Source organism: Oryza brachyantha, chromosome 3 (genome assembly GCF_000231095.2).
Source record: "Oryza brachyantha chromosome 3, ObraRS2, whole genome shotgun sequence".
Lineage (NCBI taxonomy): Eukaryota > Viridiplantae > Streptophyta > Magnoliopsida > Poales > Poaceae > Oryza > Oryza brachyantha.
Genome location: NC_023165.2, coordinates 25,272,794 through 25,290,434, shown reverse-complemented (window position 1 = coordinate 25,290,434; position 17,641 = coordinate 25,272,794). Strand labels below are relative to the sequence as shown.

The window sequence follows — 17,641 nt, the reverse complement described above, 5'->3', positions numbered from 1 at the left end:
CACGTAGCTGGTACGTCAACGTCAAGCTCTATGATGTTTTCTTCGCATATGGCAGCACCAGATGTTTTGGCGCGGATAGAACCGTCTAATTTTGGTTGAAGTTTTAAACGCGGAGTAGATAGTATGCGAAAAGGACCAACTTGTCAAAAAACCAGTTGTTTTTAAGCAGTTTGGTAAAGTGTGAGAATACATGTTTTGGAATTTGAAGATAGTACGTTGAAGATTGAAAAGTTAAAAACTATTTTAGTCTTTGTGACTTTGTATTAGTGTATATAAAATAGATTAAAAATATATTTTTTGGGACAAATGAGTAAAAATCTACTCCTATAATGGAGTATAAAGGGAATGAAATATATCGAGGCCTCCGCAGAATCTTGCATAAATTAGTTATATATTTACATGGATCGAGAAATTTTCTCCATTTCTAAAAATTCAGATATATTAATGAAATTCAGCTCTCATCCGACGTTCCTAAAAATTGAGAGATGTAAATGAAATCTACCGTTCCATCTAGCCATGGGCGGATTTGGCATGGGGGCGGCGGGGGCTCGAGCCATGGAACCTTTACGAAAACTCCTCTAAAATTTATGGCAAAGATCAATAAAAGGGGACTGAAACTCTATCTACTTTATTCAGACCCCCTATTATCGTTGGCTAGATTAGTCAGTGCATCCGAGGCCAGTATACGTGTACATTTGACAGAATCTCCCAGGAGGTGCTACCAGCTCCTCCTAAATCCAGTTACGATGATCTCGTATTGCCATACTAAAAAAATATAGCCAAGAACCTTCGAAAATCCGCCAGAAAATTCCATGTGGACTCGCTCAAGCACGATCGATCGATCGATCGAGCCGTGATTTTCTCATTTCTGTGTGCGGCAAACAGGGGGCCATCCCGTTGATGCTGCAGATCGCAGAGCAACACAGGATGGTGCTGGTTGGTTGACAGTAGTAGTAGTTTCGCGTAAATGTAAGCAATGACGTCATGCCATCACCATTGGGATTAGAGAAAAAAATTGGCTATGGCCCATGATTGTACGGAGTACTCCCACATCGGAGTGGTTTATTAGGGAGGATAAAACTAATCCGTCCAAGCCAAGGTAAAATGGCGGATCGATCGATGCAGAGGGCGAGGAACCGAGAGAGATCAGGGTTGACCTAGAGGCTGCAGATTTAAGACCTGGAAAAAAAAAGCACGGATTCGATGCGTTGGTTTAATGGCGGATTTTGTAGAATCGCGCTACTCCCTCGTCGGTTTTAAACTTATTTTTTAAGTTGGGTATAGATATTAACGTATCTAGATATATAAATAAATTATATGTGTTTATTAATAAATTATCTAAATAACGGTAAAGGATGGATATATTTGCAAATAAAAAATAATTTATAAATAAAAATTTTACAATATAAAGTGGATGGAGTGCGTGAATTCCCTGCGTTCCAACGTCTCACCGACACACCCACATACAATGGAAAAAAAATCCCGCGTGCTTCAGAGCTGGGTCTTTGTGCATGACATGCATCGGTGCGCACAGCGCAATCAGCTTTGGTATTTTCTAATAGCATCTATACGAGACTAGTCAAAATTTATCTCTTCAAATCCTAATTTAGCTATTTATTTCAAAAGATTTCATAACTAAATTGATATGCACTATAATGGACCAGTCATCTTCACAAGCACACGTGGGTCTAGCCAAGTTTGCCTATTGAGATAAGGTTGGAGAAACTAGTCAGATTTGGTTATAGAGGGAAAAAAAATTTAGTCATTCCAACAATCTATCAGATTAGGTAGCTCTTCTCTTTAAGTTTTTTTGTCACACAATAGCTACTTTCTTCGTTTTATAATGTAAAACTTTTGAGCATTATCTAAATTAACATAGATGCTAATGAATCTAGACACATATATAAATTATATATATTCATCAATAAATAAACTTAGACAAATTTTAGCATGTGAAACAGAGATAGTAAAATTTAGTTTTGCTTATCGTATACCTAGTCTATCTAACCGGTGAGAATTTGTTCGCACAGCAATTGCTGCTGCCATTCCAGTAGAGTGAAAACGCTATACCGGCTACCACCATAAGTTAGGCCAATCCGGCTGGGTTCAAGAATCAAGATTCACCTCCTACTCAATATTATAGATATAAAAGTCTTTGCTTTCCTGTCTTGCTTTCTAAAACGGTCACAAAAATAACGTTTTCTGTAAAAAGATATATAGAATTTTGAATTTCTTTTCCTTCAACATCATATTACACTTGACAATAATAAATGGTTAAATTAATAGATACAATTGATTTTCAATGGATCTAGCGTCATTTTTATATATGTTAATGCTTCCTCCATTTTACAATATAAGATATTTTAATTATATATAGATTTATTAATTAATTAATGTATTCCCATTCAGACAAATGTTAAGCATCCAAAACAGTTTAGGATCAATAGAGAAAAAGGCCCACGCATTTGCCATGAGAATGTCACGCGGCCCAGATCGTTTTCTCGCGCCATCGCCTCACTCCTCAACCTGAAGCTCGAGTGCTCGACTCCACGGAGCCCACGCGCGGGAGAAAGGCAACAAGAGACGACGAGCAGATAAGGTGGCACCCCCACCAATCTCTCCTCCTCCTCTTGCATCTCAGCCATCGCCGATCTCGCCACCGATCGCTCCGTCGATTCCTCGCGCGCGGCCATTCCGCGGCATGCGTGCAATGCCGTCTCCTCCTCCTCCTCCTGCCTCCATGTCGCTAATGGCCAGCAGGTGCTACTGCTGCTCGTCGCCATCGCCTCCGCCGCCGAAGCAGCGGAGAGACGCCGGTAGCAAGCAGCAGCTAATTCTCTTTTCGTTTCCCGCGTGCAACAGCTAATTCTCGCAGTGCCGCAGCAGTGCAGGCGGAGCGCGGCTGGCGGTGACGAGGAGGGCGCTGCTCCTGGCCGCCGCCGCCGTCGTGGGCCCGGCGACGGGGCGCGCCAGGGCGGCGGCGGAGAAGGCCGAGGAGGAGGAAGGGGTGGTCGGGGCCATCAAGTCGATCTTTGATCCGAACGAGCGGACAAAGGCGGGGAAGGTGCTGCCCAAGGCGTACCTGAAGGCGGCGAGGGAGGTGGTGCGGACGCTCCGGGAGTCGCTGGAGGAGGACGACGGCGGCGACGTGGCCAGGTTCCGGAGGGGCGCCGACGCCGCCAAGGAGTCCATCAGGGAGTTCATCGGCGGCTGGAGAGGCCAGCAAGCCGTCGCTGCTGAGGTACTTCCTTTTTTTCCCCAAACATGGCTCTCACGTTTTAGCGTAAAACTTTTTAAACTTATCTAAATTCATTCGTGATCAATAATATATGGTTTTTATATTTATCTAAATTTATTAACATCTAATAAAATAAGAGGCATTGCAAATGAATTGTTTATACTCTCTCAGTTTCATATTATAAGATTTTCTGAACTTATCTAGATTAATATATGTGTTAATAAATCTAGACATATACATTGATATATGGATGAATCTAGACAAACCCAGAAAGCCTTATAATATAGAACGGAGATATAGTAGTATTTTATGAAGGTGCATAGCTCGATTTTTTTTCTTCCACTTAGCACATTTTAGGACACATGATTAGTTTCTTTCCTATAACGCTCTTCAAAATGTCCAAGTTTGAAAATTGAAAGGAATCCAGGACGTGCAAGAATGGCAAGATCATATACAACCAAATAAACCATAAACAAACCTATAAGCACGCGATCATAAAAATTCGAAGCGTAATCTCTGGTTTCAAGTTCAGAGTTTCACTCACCTTAGGAACCAACCGGGGATGACAAATTTGCAAATAGCACAACGAAACTTGCTTGATTAAAAAATTGCTTGCCTGACCCATATCCAGGAGTCGTACGTTGCGCTGGAGAGGGCCATCAGATCACTGGCGGAGTTCTACTCCAAGGCAGGGCCATTCGCTTCCCTGCCCAAAGATGTCAGGGACAAGATCCTCGCCGACCTCAACACTGCAGACGCCTTTCTGTAGAAGCTGTCTGAAATTTTGTATCTCCCAAAAAAAATTCAACTAGTGATGATTGCATTGGAATCAGCCGTCATTTTGACTGATAACTGCATCCTTTGATAGAACACCATGCATCTACAAGAACACGAGGATAGATGGCATAACTCATAACACTATCAGATGTACAAACATGAGAGAACAGGTAGCCTATCTAGAATTTTTCTGCTTGCCCATACATTAGTGTCTCACAGATGAGATCTGGCTGCAAAAAATGGGCTGGCAAAAACAAAGCTACTGCTACATAGCAGGTAATGAAACATGTACGAAGATTTTTGCAGCACACGCTGGCCTTCGGTACTAAGTTAACCATCCAAAAAAACACGGAATAAAAACTATCATCCCGGTTCTACATGTTGACTTTACAGGTAAACGACTTAAAGTTAGGGTGATCGGAGTCCAACACTGCACAGGCTGGTTTCAAGTCAAACCAAAACCAAAGAGTCAATTGAATCATCAATGGAGCAGAACCGAAGTGCTGCCGCAAGGGATCTTCAAAAACACGCCCTCTCTCTATCCAGGCTACTTCTGCCAACTGAAGAACCGCATGCCGAGTCAAAAGGTGTGCCTTTTGACAGGGCCCAAAAAACGCGAAGGAAGCTTATCAATCTGCAATATATATTCAAAGTAGTTAGACCAACATAAAGATATTGAAATCACAGATCGAGTATATGCATTGTTTTCATGGCAACAGTCATATATGTTTTACAGCCTATTATTCAAATTATCAATAATTAATCATGTAATGGGTTCCTGTCTTCCCGAAGAACAAGAAACCCAGCATCTCAGTTCAAGCTCTTCAAAGATATGTAGATGACACAATAAGTTTTGCAAACCAAGTCCGTGTTTTGAGTTTTCGATTCATGATCCATGCCAAAAAAAACGAAAAGAGAACATGGCATAACATAACATAGGTTATTGTGAAACATCACCGTTGCAGGCACTAGCATCTTTGGTGCTGTCCACATAATATGTGACGGCCGAACCTTGAGTCTCATCATTTGCAGAACAAAGAGAATCTTCATTGGCCACATGAGAAGCTATCCCAGACTTGAGCTCAGAGGAAACACCATCAACTGCACAAATGGTCACTCACCATTGAATAGAAGGGGGAGAAGAATAACTGATCGATTCATGAGGTTTAAATTTTATGTGCTGACCTTCTTGAGATCCCAGGTGTTCCTCAAGTGAAGTCTTCTTCAGCAGTGGCTTTTGAAGAAGACCTGTACCAGGAAAAACTAATATATTGATAGACTTGACTTCTTGCTTTTGAGAAGCATCAAGTGGACTAAATCCAAATTTAGACGTCCAGGTGTCCACAAGTTCAGCGATAGCAGGAATTATCAACTTTTCAACATTGAGAGAGCTGAGGATCTGAAGTGCAAATATTAGGAGACATCAGTACATAAAGAAGAAATGCCCAAACAAGCAAAACATGAAGTAAATTCATATATAAAGTATTATCAACAAGATGCATAGACAAGCAAGCTAGGTTGCCAATCTCTTCAGAGTGCCAAATGTGTCATCTGATATATCCATTACAAATTATACCAAACCAAAAAAATACCAAATAGAAAAAATACTATCTAAGATACTAGTCCATTTTTATGAAGAGCAAAATAGCATGCCTGGAATAGTCAGCACCACATCAGAGGTGCGCAAATGCTAATTTTGTGACATATTTCATGTTATGCCCAAAAAAGAAGTTGCATACATTAAGAAGTTAGATTTTGAGCAGTGTATGAAAGTTTAAAGCAGGTGCTGCAAAATAATTTCTGGCCTTGTGCAATAATTGTTGTCCTACACACTATCACCATGAAGAATACCTAGATTTGGGCTCAGCTCAACATACCATTTCAATTCCATCTAGCAATCGGCGGCACATCCCTTGGCGACGATACATATTCCGAGTACCAATGAATGGCATCTCTGCTAACTTGGTTCCATGTATTCTGTTTCAGGACAAGAGACCAAATAGAAAAATCTTGTTAGTGCCCAGCAATTCATTGGGAAAAACATTACACAAAAGCAAACCACATTGAGCCTATTTCATTGCAGGGTTCAAGCAAAGAGAAGGTCAAAAAGGTTGTATACAATTGGAATTATTTTAAGAACTGCAACCAAAGCACTTGCAGTTTATACCTGCAAACTTGCAACTGAAATAAAACAACTAATGATGACATGCATCTATGACATCTATGAAATAGCATACTCGGTTCCTTCTAGATGAAATATATTCACAGGACATAGGATCGAGAAAAGGATGAGGAAACAGCTCACCTGACAGATGCTGCAGCTATTATTTCATCTCCACGTTCTAAAGTAAAGATATAGAATCCACGGAAGTCCATCCGAACAAAATTTGACCTGCACATAGGCAAAAACAGGATGGCAATCAAACATCTTTCAAGGAGTAAATTTTCAATTTCAACTTCTTGTCAAATACAGAAGAAATGATACAACTATTATTAGACATAGCATGACCGCTTCATCCAATATAAACTAAAAAACATAAATTAATAATGTAGTTCAATAAATCAGCAAAAATGCAAACCACAAGGTCCATACAAGTGTATTAAACTGAAACCAAACAAGCCGCAGTGTCACATGTGTCCAGCAAGCAATATCAATAGCTGTTAGGTGCACGGGTCAATCATAAATGACTCACACTGAACATTATACCACGGCTATATTTTCCGTAATAGCATTAATCACATGGCTATATTAGGATATTTTGTTATAAGAACTTTTTGCTGTTTTTATGCATACATAATCTATATTTAGCATATACATCTCTAGATGTATAAATATGTTTATTCTGATTAGTTAAATCACACACAAGGCCAGGCCAAAATCCACATAAGGATATGTATAGCGATTGACTGCTCATCTTCCATTTTGAGTAAAAAAACATTTTGATCACACCACATCATGCAATCAAAGCTGGAGAAAACAATGTTAACGCTTCCATAAACTTTTACTTGGGTACGGGTAGCATAATATTATATTAGGATATGTGCTGAAATCTCAAAATGTAAGCCAAGATTGAGCTGACACGTACGCCGGATCAAAAAATTAGGATCACAGAAGTCTCATGACAATGCCATCCAGTGGACTAGACAGACAAAAATCTCTTCAGAGATTTGCAGCACAACACTGTAGCATAAGCTCTGGTGATGATATGTGCAATAATTGCATGCATAGTCAGCTGTCAGCATGGATTACTTGCAACTGCACTCAGTTCTAAATGAATTTGCAGGTGTAAATTCAAGCAAATCAACCTAAATACCATAGTATCATATGCTGGTCCCGTTAGCATATTCTAGTTATAGTGATAATGTTGTTAGAGTTAAGTTCGAGCTAACAAATGTAAGATAAATTCCCACCATAGACCCACTCACCAAAGCACACACAGGAAGGAGGGAGGGAGGGGAAGTGCATGCAAAGAGTTATAAAGACAAAACAGTATCAACATCAGAGGTTTCACAAGATATCCTCAAACTTGCATATAGTAAGATATCCTCAAACTTGCATAGAGTACTGTCAATATTGTAGAAAGAGTGATGCCTACCCACAGTTGTACACGACATTACGTATCAAGTTGATACCAGTTCTTTGGTCAAGAATCGGAAGAAAGCACTCATCCATTAATGAAAGAGCAACTGCAATCTTGGAATTACATTCAACCCTTTCATCCAAAGCAATGACTGTTTCTGGTACATCTTCATGAATACACTGAATAATTCTGCATGAAAATTCTGATTCAAGATCCTTCTTCACAGCAAGAAGATTCTGCAATCCCTCAGACAGCTGCATCACATAAATGTTGTTTCAGATTTTTGTAAATCACTATTAGTAAATTCTTGGGTGGAGTGAGGTTTTGAGGGAGGGAATATAAGTTGACAATATATTACCAGTAGTATAAGAAAACAGGGTTATCATGTCACTGTACCAGTTTCAAGACAATATTCATACAGTAACTTAATATATGTGGTTAGATTTAATTGGAAAAAATACTAAAGGGATGCCCAAAAAATGATTCCATGTGTTATAGAAAACATATTATGTATAGTCACTTCATTGTAAGATATGACTCTTTTTAATTAGCCACAACATTCAAGGTGCATTAGCTTTCCCCTGTAGTTATCACAGGAAAAAAATTGTAGGTGAATTACTGCGTGAGAACACCGTTGACAGAACCCATCAACATCATTGTGAAGCAGAAATTCCAATTAAGTATTTTAAGGTTCAGTAGCAGTAGCACGCATCCTAAAACATCACTAACTTTTGGAAATGATACATGTACTTCAAATAGTAGACGGACACCATGTAGGTATATTTAGATACAGAAAATGACTAAAGGAGAAATAAATGTTAATGGTTTTGGTGAAATTACACATCAATAGTGCTCAATATTAGTTGCTTATTATGTAGAGCTACTTGGACACAAAAGGAAATAAAGAAAAAGGCAAATCAAAGTGGCAGCAATAGCATAAACCCTAAATCCCTAATGGACTACGCACATATTTAACAGGAGTGAATTACATTCCTACTCTTTTTTGTACCTTACTTTGACCTTTTGGTTCATGTGGTCCAACTTAGACGTCATGTCTAGCCTACTTAACTTAGCTGAAAGCTAAGAACTAGCTCTGAAATCATGCTCAGTGAAACTAGGAAAAAGTTTGATGAGTATTACCAGTCTGCAACTTTGTTGGCAGAAAAAATTGCCTGCCTGACTGGAGACACTGGATGTACTAGTAGTCTCAGGAGAACAGCCTGGGTGATCTACAGACATAATCATTGTGAAGAAATCAAAAAACATTGTTTTCAAAAAAAAACATGGTTGAAAATCACGATATTTCAGCACAAGTGATAAATAGCTAAAAAAATTGTCGATGACTCCAAAGTACTGAATCACTATAAAAGGAAGTATAAGCTGAGATCACATACATTTCTCTTCACACTGCAAACAAGTGCAGAGTTCAGAATCAACTTCAGCAATGTCCTGAGCATCCTGACTTGGATGTTTCTGACAAAATTTACAAGTGCATTTAGCGCAACGCCAATCATCAGAGGGAAGAGCCTGAAAATAAGAGGTTTATATCCATTAGAAAACACTGCATCAAACTATCAAGCCTTAGTGAGAAATGAAATTGGAGGTCATGCTATCAGACTTTTCAATCATTTCCTCTAATCAAGAAATCATAAAAATATATACTGCAGGCAACCAAACACAAAAGATTGATATACTACTCGGACAAAATGCCATACAGAAATTGCTAAGTAAATATGGCATTAAGGAACTAGACTTCTAGAGTGTAGACAGCATTTACTTGCTCGATATAAATGCATACCTCAAGTTCTAGACAATTCATGTGGAATGTTGAGGGACATCCATCACAGCAGATCAAATTGCCTCCATCACCGCATATACCACATGTGTCATCATTGGGGTCATCTGTCTCGGTGCTAATAGGGAAAAAGCCCTTCCTCTCGGAATCAGACTGCTTATCCCATGCATTAATGAGACAATGCAAAAGGTCAGTGTCCATCCCATCTACAAGCAAATTTCTATAAGGTTTGCTGACTGAACCCCCAGCATGAGCCACAAACTCAAGTACCGGAAAGACATTGCTGCAACAGCTGCAGTTAATTCCATCCCTAGTGATTATACCTTCCAGTAATACATCTGTGCGGGTTTCATCCATACATTTCAGTTTAGCATTGACACAAACAATATCAAGATCAATCAACCAGGATAAAACTGTACGTTTCCATTCATATGGAACAAAACCATTAGTGCTGCTTCCCCCTTCCTTATTTGATCCACGAGCACGTAGAGCACAACCACCTCGTTTTTTTCTTTCACTGCCTAAATTCAACTTTCTCGAATTTGAAATTTTATTTTTCTTTTCCCTTGACTTGCCCTTAGAATATTTCTTGTTTTTCAGTAAATTGTGTCTCCTCTTTTTCAACTTCAGAAGTTCTACTTTGGTTCTCCGTTTATTAACGACTATTCTTTTCAATTTGCTAAGGATTTCCTCTGAAAGATGTTTTTTTCCAGGGCTACCTACAGATTTCTTTGATGGTCTTTGATTTTTGGCTCCACCCTTTTGCTCACACTCCACATCTTCGAGGAACACAGCATAAGCTTTGGTGACAGACCAGTAAGATCCTTTACCACTAGGAGGTATATAAACAGAATCCAAGTAATTTCTGCCATTCCTGGGTCTCAGATCAATTGTCCAGCCAGCATTTAAAAGTATGCCCTTTATATGTTCACTTATTTTTTGTTTCTCTTCACGGAGACTTCCTGTATTTATCTGCTCACTTGGACTTGAAGATTTCACACTGGAAGCCTTGTCTTCCTTTCTATTGCCTTTGGGAGCTTTAATTTTTTCCTTCTCCGCCTGCCGAGAAAAGGATCTATGCTCAGATTTAGTTAAAGCAGATTTATCAAAATGGCTTGTTCTCGAAGAACCAGAAGGATGCGTTGGTATAGATCCAGACATTTGAATCTGCCCAGAATATTTTACTCTTTGACGGTTTTTTCTCACTACAATCACTTCCTCAGATTCACTAGAATTATCTTGCTTTTTGGGTACAAGACCACCACTTCGAGTGCGTCTTACACTAGTGTTCTTTAAGGAGGTATCGCTGTCAGTTCCATCAACATTAGATTCATTTTGTGATGGCTTACGTTCGCTTTTATTAGAACGATTCACAGACGTCCTCAACTCAGCTGTTTGACTGCGATGCTGTTGTCTGGTAGACATACCTTTCTTATCCAAGCCACGGTTATTTCTAGTAAGTTTCTTTCCAGAAGACTTCTTTGGTTGCTCTAGCTTAGTGTCTGAAGATGTATCTCTTGCCTTCTTTATGGATGGTATTGCAACTGGAGATGCTCCGCCAGTTTTGTCAAGCTCTGATTCCAATATCCTCTTCTTACTGGCGACAATCTTAGCACCAACTGATAATATTGGTTTCCGCACAGTGGTCCTATTATCAGATTTAACTCCTTCAGAATCTGTAAGCTCTACATCATTTTTATCAGTAATGGCTGAACTACAGACATTGTGATCCAATCCAGAGACCGCATCTTCTGTTTTATTTACAATGCTACCCCTTCTTGTGAGTGGTTGAGACTTCAAATTGGTCTTCATCTCAGTTTGTGATTCCTTATTATGCATGATACTTGCATGATCACCATTGCCAGTGACGCCTGAGTTTCTTCGAGTGGTAACATTTCCTTTTAGTTTCTTCTTTGTATTAGTGTCACATTCTGCCACCTCCATGTGATGAGTTTTTGAGCGTACAGTACTGCCCGCCTTCCTTGTATAATGATGGAGAACATCTTCCTTCATCTCTTTGCTTTCCAAGTTAGCATCAGTTGTAGCACTTATGCACGCAGAAGAAACCTCTCTCTGTCTAACCGTAGCAGACCTTGTAACTCGCTTCTCAAATTGAACCTCCTCTTCAGATTTCAACTGCTTTGCCTCACATGTTTTTCTAGTTATGGACTTTCTCCTTATAAATACTATGTCGGGAGTTGAATCCCCCTTAGTTTCATTCACAGGACTGTCCATCCCCTTTCTCTGGTTAGTGCAATCAGTTAGCATAATGTGGTTATCAACTGTGCATCTTCCATTTTCAATCGGAGAAATCTCAGATTCTTTATGCACATCATCAACCTGACAATGCTTCTCAATTTTCTGATCATCACTATCACGCACAATGGTATCCTCTTCCTCAATAGATTCCTGTCCATTTGTAAGGTTGCTTCTGCTTAAACCCATGCTCAACTCATCACCATTTGCTGTAGCTGATGGGTCTATGACCTCTCCCTGGCAAGGCCCATTAATCCCCTTGTTTTCCTGGGAATCATTGATGCACATTACGCTTGTTCCCCCTCCAGATTCATTCTGCTCCTCAGAAGGTGTAGACATTTTGTCATCTGCCTTCTCTGTCTTAACATCAGATTCCAGAATGTCAGTGCCAAAGCCATTCCCTTCAGCGACTTCAACCTCAGCAAGACCAAAACTTTCCACATTATTCACAGAACACCTAACTTCCTCTACCACGGCATCACTCACAATCACATCAGTTACTTCCCTGTCTTCCTCAGCATTGCAAGAATCAACTGTCAGCATCCCTCCTCTATCCCCCTCAGCTTTGACATCACATTGTTTCTTCTCCAGACTCTTACCCTGGCAAACATCCAAAGCCAAATCCCCTGCTGTCTCAGCATCAACATGCAGACTCATTGAGCTTGACCTCGGAATCCTCTTTGTGGAGCCCCCATTCTCATCCACAGAACCCCTTCCATCCTTTCTTTTCCTCCCCACCACAGTGAGCCCTCCACCAAGATCCACATCACCATCACTGGTGGGCTCGTTAAACTCCAAGGGGGTAGACTTCTCCAAATCCTTCATTCCTCCGTCTTCAGCCCCCCGTGTCGGACTCCGCTTGGAACCGTTATGTCCCATTCCAGTTCCAACACACTGTGCAAGAGCAGAAACCTCGTCAAAAATCTCTAATTTTTTTCATCATTTTTTCATAAAAAATGTTAGGCTAAACGAAATTCCAACAGTATGATCCACACTACACCCTACTTCGGGTTTGGCCCTGCCTAATTAAGAAACCTAGGGCAATGCAACATAAAACACATGAAATGGCAAAATTAACAAGTTTCTTCAACAACCTAGGCAAACGAAAAAAAAATTGCTCTAAAAGGAAACCACCCCGCGCGCGGGTAGACTCTAAATAGATTACCACCGAGCAATCAAACCATTCCAAACAAAGGGGAATAAAATCCGAGATGAGAAAAACTCACCAAAAAAAAAAGGAAATCCAGCAACAACGGCCTTGCTAAAACACTCCCGCCTCACGCATGTCCCGGATCAGCAGATCGCGCGGCGAGCACCCTACCCCCCCTCGCCACCGCGGGCGCCCCCGGCCTCCTCCCCCACCACCACCACCGTCGATCCGTCACCGCCACCGCATCGGCGGCAGCTCGGAGCAGAAGAGAGGAAAAAAAAGAAGAGAGAGAGAGAGAGAGAGAGGGCCGGCGCACCCAGCCCTCCCGGGCTCCCTCCGCCGCCTCGATCCGGCCCGCGGCGCGGCGGGGCACGCCGAATCGGGCGCCCAATTCGGCGGCGCGCGGGCTCGCAAGGGGGGAATTGGGGGCGGAAGCGGAAGCGGAGGGGGGGGGGGGGGGCGGGGGCTTGCTTGTCTCCTCGAGTGCGCTCTCTCTCTCTCTCCCCCTTCTCGGCTTTGGTTTTGGGTTTTAATCCCTCTCGCCTCTTTTCTTTTAAATCGGAAGAGGGGTTGTCAGTTTCCGGCGCGGTGAAGTGCGGGAGGACGACACGGAGGAGTGGTGCGTGCCTTGGGCTCGCTTCGCTTGCCGTGCCCGGCGCGGCGAGCGAGCCGGGGCTGGAGAACTGGCGGGTGGGGCCCACGGGTCAGCCACACGTGCGCGGACGCGTCCCGGTGGTTTCTTTTTGGGCTTTGAAGGGGCGACCAGGTGGAGGTGGGGAGTGGTGGTGCCGTGTGAAGGGGTGGAACTTGCATGGTTCTTGAATCTTTGGGGGTGTGCATTTGAAATTTTCCTTCCGGTTTCTTGGTAGTACTAATTTAGACACTACTTCGTGGGTGTATATGTGATGATATATAGGTGTTTGGACAAGAGACTACTATCGAATGTTTAGATGTTTATTATAAATAGTAAACGTAGACTTAATAAAATTCATCCATAATTTTGGACTAATTCGCGAGACAAATCTATTGAGCGTAATTAATCTATGATTAGCCTATGTGATGCTACAGTAAAGATGCTCTAATTATATATTAATTAGGCTTAAAAAATTTGTCTCGCGGATTACCACTCATTTATGAAATTAGTTTTTTATTATTCTATGTTTAATACTTCAAATTTATGTCCAAACATCCGATGTGATATGGGGCTAAAAAGTTTAGCCCAATGTAAACAACCCCATAGGTTAGATTGAATGTTTTGGGTTATAACCGTTAGATTGTTATATAGGCTACGCAATAAAAATTATTGGTTCATTGATCATAAAGTATAAACAGTTTTTTTTGGTTTCGACTTTGTAGTTGGTACTTGGACGTGGTAAACAAGTAATAAAGCAGGTGTAGCAATTGATTTATCGCTCTATTTCTTACACGTTATTTGTTTTAGAGGGTGCGGTAGAACACTAGGTATAGTAAATAAAGTGGAGTTATTGTCGAGTTTGTTTGATTCAATGGTTATCTCATTTGTTTGCTAATTGACTCTATTAATGTACTGAAATAAATGATGTAGAGTTATTGTCAATTTTGTTTCTTTCTTTGGTGCCGTTGGTGTTGTTTGTTTATTGATTATATTAATGCATTGTTACTCAATGAAGTGAAGTTATTGTGTTTCTTTTTTTAGCTGGGTTGGTATTGTTTGCTAATTGAACATATTAATGTACTCCTAGTTGACATGCAAAAAATTAAATTAGCAGGTTTTAATGAACTTAAATTATTCTTATTTCATTAGATGCCCATTACGAAGGAAGACTTATTTTTTATGCATCATCATCATATTGAAAACAAATTAGTCACGGCCGACCAATACAAGGCAAGCAGCTAGTGCGTAACCTTAGGCAATGTTCATGGTTGTATCGTTTATCATAATTGTGTTACCATTAATACTATTTGATATGTGAGTCTTATTTTTATAGGATTCGGGTAAGTTTGTAATGGTATAGTGATACGGACGTGAACCCTCAAATCGTGAACCCTCAAATCTAATGTTAGGGAAACCTCAGCGGCGTGTAAGACAAGTGATTAGTATGAGATTAACCGAGTGTGAACCATTATTAAAAAAATGTGTTCGGATATTCTTCCATAAATTAATTTTTATAGCAGTCTAGCAATTCGAAAAACATGCTAACAAGGCTTCAACTAGAAAGCCCGCTGAACGCACCATTAAACATGTACTAAAGGCACATTAAACACTTCAAAATATCACAAACACAGCCCAAATTAACATGCAACCTCTTCTTTTGTTTTTACTAAGCATAAGCTATACAGCTTATTGACTAAAAAAATAATTTATGGGTAAATTTTTTATAAGCGTGTTCTCGATGATCTAAAAATAAAAAGTGAAGAATAAACTACGATGAAAAGGCCTAAAAATTAACTCTAAATCTAAATTTTAATTTTAAATTTTAGTATATAAGCATGAGTATAAATGAAATGATGAGATTGATGATCTGATCGTTGCCTCCTTGATGTTTTAAGCTTAGATATAACATTATGGCGACAAAAGTTGAGATGTGCTGCTTCGAAGTTCAAAATAAAGAGAGGACCAAACATTACAATTTACTACTTCCATCATCCATCATCTGTCTTTTAATAATAGACGACATAGATTTTTTTTATCTGTTTGATCTTTTAGTTTATTAGTTTTTTCTGAACATGTAAAAATGTAAATTATGTTTAAAATATATTTAATAATAAATCAAGCTAAAAATAACCTATTATTACATGACAGGTTAATAATATAAATGGTACCGGGAAGTCAATGTCGTTCTCTATTCGATATATAAGAGAGTATGATACTAGTATTTGCAAGTCCATATCACTTCTATATTTTACACTTGCCAACTCCATTTTTCATACCATTTCTAGCGGTAGAGTAAAAATACTCTCCTACTACCACCATCACGTTTGTAAGGTGTTTAAACAATTAGCCTGCATTTTTTTAGCCTTACGAGGCAGCGTTAAGAATGTAAAATTTTTGCAATAAATATCACGTCATACGTTTAATCAGATATTGAAAGCGGTTTTCGGACACAAATGAAAAAATGAATTACAGATTCCGCCAAAAAACCGCGAGACGAATTTTTTGAGCCTAATTAATCCATTTACTATAGTATTTATGGCTAATCATAGCCTAATTAGGCTCAAAAGATTCGTCTCACGGTCTTCTATAACTGTGTAATTTTTTGTTACATCTATTCATTTATGTGTTTAAAGATTCGATGCTATGTTTTAAGGAAAAAATTTAGGAAATAACCAGGGCCTGAATACCTCTCCTAGCCTAAAATACACTTGCTCTCGTACCGTCCCACGTGTGCCGAGCTAGCGTACGTGGCCAACACATTCAGGCCGCCTGACACGGCGACACGTACACACCCACGTGTCATCCTCGTCCATGTCAGTGCACCACCCGCTGCCACGGTGCCACCACCACAGTATAAACCGTCGCGGCATGCACGGCGCCGCAAGCTCACACGAGTCACCCCCGCCATGGCGCAGCAAGCCCGACAGAGAGGAGCACGAGAAGCCCACGTGCAGCTTGACGAGCCCCGCGAACGCGGTCGTGCGCTCGACGCCGACCGGCGGCTCGTCGCTCCGGCGGACGCCTCGGGGCAGGTCGCGCACGGCGGCGGCCCCGTCGTGGTCGACGACGAGTACGACACCGAGATCAAGATCGGCGAGGCGCTGGAGATGGCGGCGAGGGCAGTCGGGGACCAGCCCGTGCGCGGGTCCGACGCGGCGGCTATACGCGCCGCGGAGGCCCGCGCGGGCGTGGCCGCCGCCGCCGCCGTCCCCGGCGGCGTCGCCGAGCAGGCGCAGGCGGCGGCGGACTCAAACGCCGGGGGCTCGCCCGGGGAAGCCAAGGTGACCATCGCCGACGTCCTCAGGGTACGTTCCGTACGTCTCAGCCGCAGTTGCCTCTCGGCTCGGTCATGACGCGCGCGCGTGCGTGCGTGACTCCCTGCCTCGGTTTCAGTGGAACGCGACGGCGATGCTGTCGACGGAGAAGGCGGTGACGGAGGACGACACGGCGGCCGTGGCGGAGGCGGCGGCGAACGAGCCCGGCCCCGGCGGCGGCGCGGCGACCAGAGCACACGGGGTGAGCGCGGCGCTGGCCGCGGCGGCGAAGCACAACCGGGAGGACGCCGAGTGCCAGTCGAAGAGGAGCACGCAGCCGCGGGCAGCCGACGAACGCACGGCCGCTCTGGCCGAGCAGTTCGGCAAAATCTAGATGAAACCTAGCATGCGTTTGACGGATCAAATGTCGACGGCGCTCACTTTGCCATGTTTCGATCGTTCGTTTTTTTCAATCGGAAAGAGACGAAGAATTCACAAGCGCGCGGCAAATTATCGTGTTGGGTATTCGCGCCGTGTTTGCCGTGGCCGCCTTGCCGGCCGGACCATGGCCAGTGCCCCGCCGCTGCCACCGGCCGGCTCGATTGGCACGACGCGGCCACGCTCGAAACATGGCTTGGGCTTTGCATGGCAGCACGCAGCGGTGGCCTGCCGTGCACTGCCGAGCGCTCCTCCCAGCAGTACTCCCCGCCGCCTTCCAAATTTCTAAAATCTATGTCACGTTTGGTTTATCGAGCAATGAGTTAGACAAACATGGTTTTTAGTTACGTGTATGATTGTTACCACAACTTCCACCTACAGTGTGGAGTTAGGCATCTATTGAGCATTGACAAAAGTGATCCTTAACTCCATATAGCCTATCTTACGAAATGAAATAATATACGGTGAGCTACCTTTACCTTTAGTTATACGGATTATTCATATGAATTAAAATATAT

The 17,641-nt window shown here is 41.9% G+C and overlaps 3 protein-coding genes across 3 annotated transcripts; 2 read left to right on the top strand and 1 right to left on the bottom strand.

Moving 5' to 3' along the window:
- Positions 1 to 2,598: 2,598 nt before the first annotated feature.
- On the top strand, positions 2,599 to 4,080 carry LOC102713892 (photosystem II D1 precursor processing protein PSB27-H2, chloroplastic; the record flags this gene model as incomplete). The annotated part of the gene is made up of 3 exons (XM_015834580.2): positions 2,599 to 2,816; positions 2,884 to 3,241; positions 3,870 to 4,080. Coding segments are annotated over 3 exons (714 nt in total), but the record flags the coding sequence as incomplete, so codon positions are not given.
- Positions 4,081 to 4,119: 39 nt separating this feature from the next.
- On the bottom strand, positions 4,120 to 13,062 carry LOC102716107. Its single transcript, XM_006650515.3, has 10 exons — positions 12,874 to 13,062; positions 9,395 to 12,541; positions 8,991 to 9,123; positions 8,737 to 8,825; positions 7,612 to 7,850; positions 6,321 to 6,407; positions 5,893 to 5,992; positions 5,201 to 5,414; positions 4,973 to 5,116; positions 4,120 to 4,649 (listed from the first exon to the last, which is right to left on the bottom strand). The coding sequence occupies exons 2-10, from the start codon at positions 12,524 to 12,526 to the stop codon at positions 4,645 to 4,647; spliced, it is 4,143 nt and encodes a 1,380-aa protein (XP_006650578.1). The 5' UTR covers positions 12,527 to 12,541; positions 12,874 to 13,062; the 3' UTR covers positions 4,120 to 4,644.
- A 3,275-nt stretch (positions 13,063 to 16,337) lies between these two features.
- Positions 16,338 to 17,079, top strand: LOC121053841 (late embryogenesis abundant protein 47-like). Its single transcript, XM_040521812.1, has 2 exons — positions 16,338 to 16,736; positions 16,825 to 17,079. Exons 1-2 carry the CDS (start codon positions 16,338 to 16,340, stop codon positions 17,077 to 17,079), a joined length of 654 nt encoding a protein of 217 aa, XP_040377746.1.
- Positions 17,080 to 17,641: the final 562 nt, after the last annotated feature.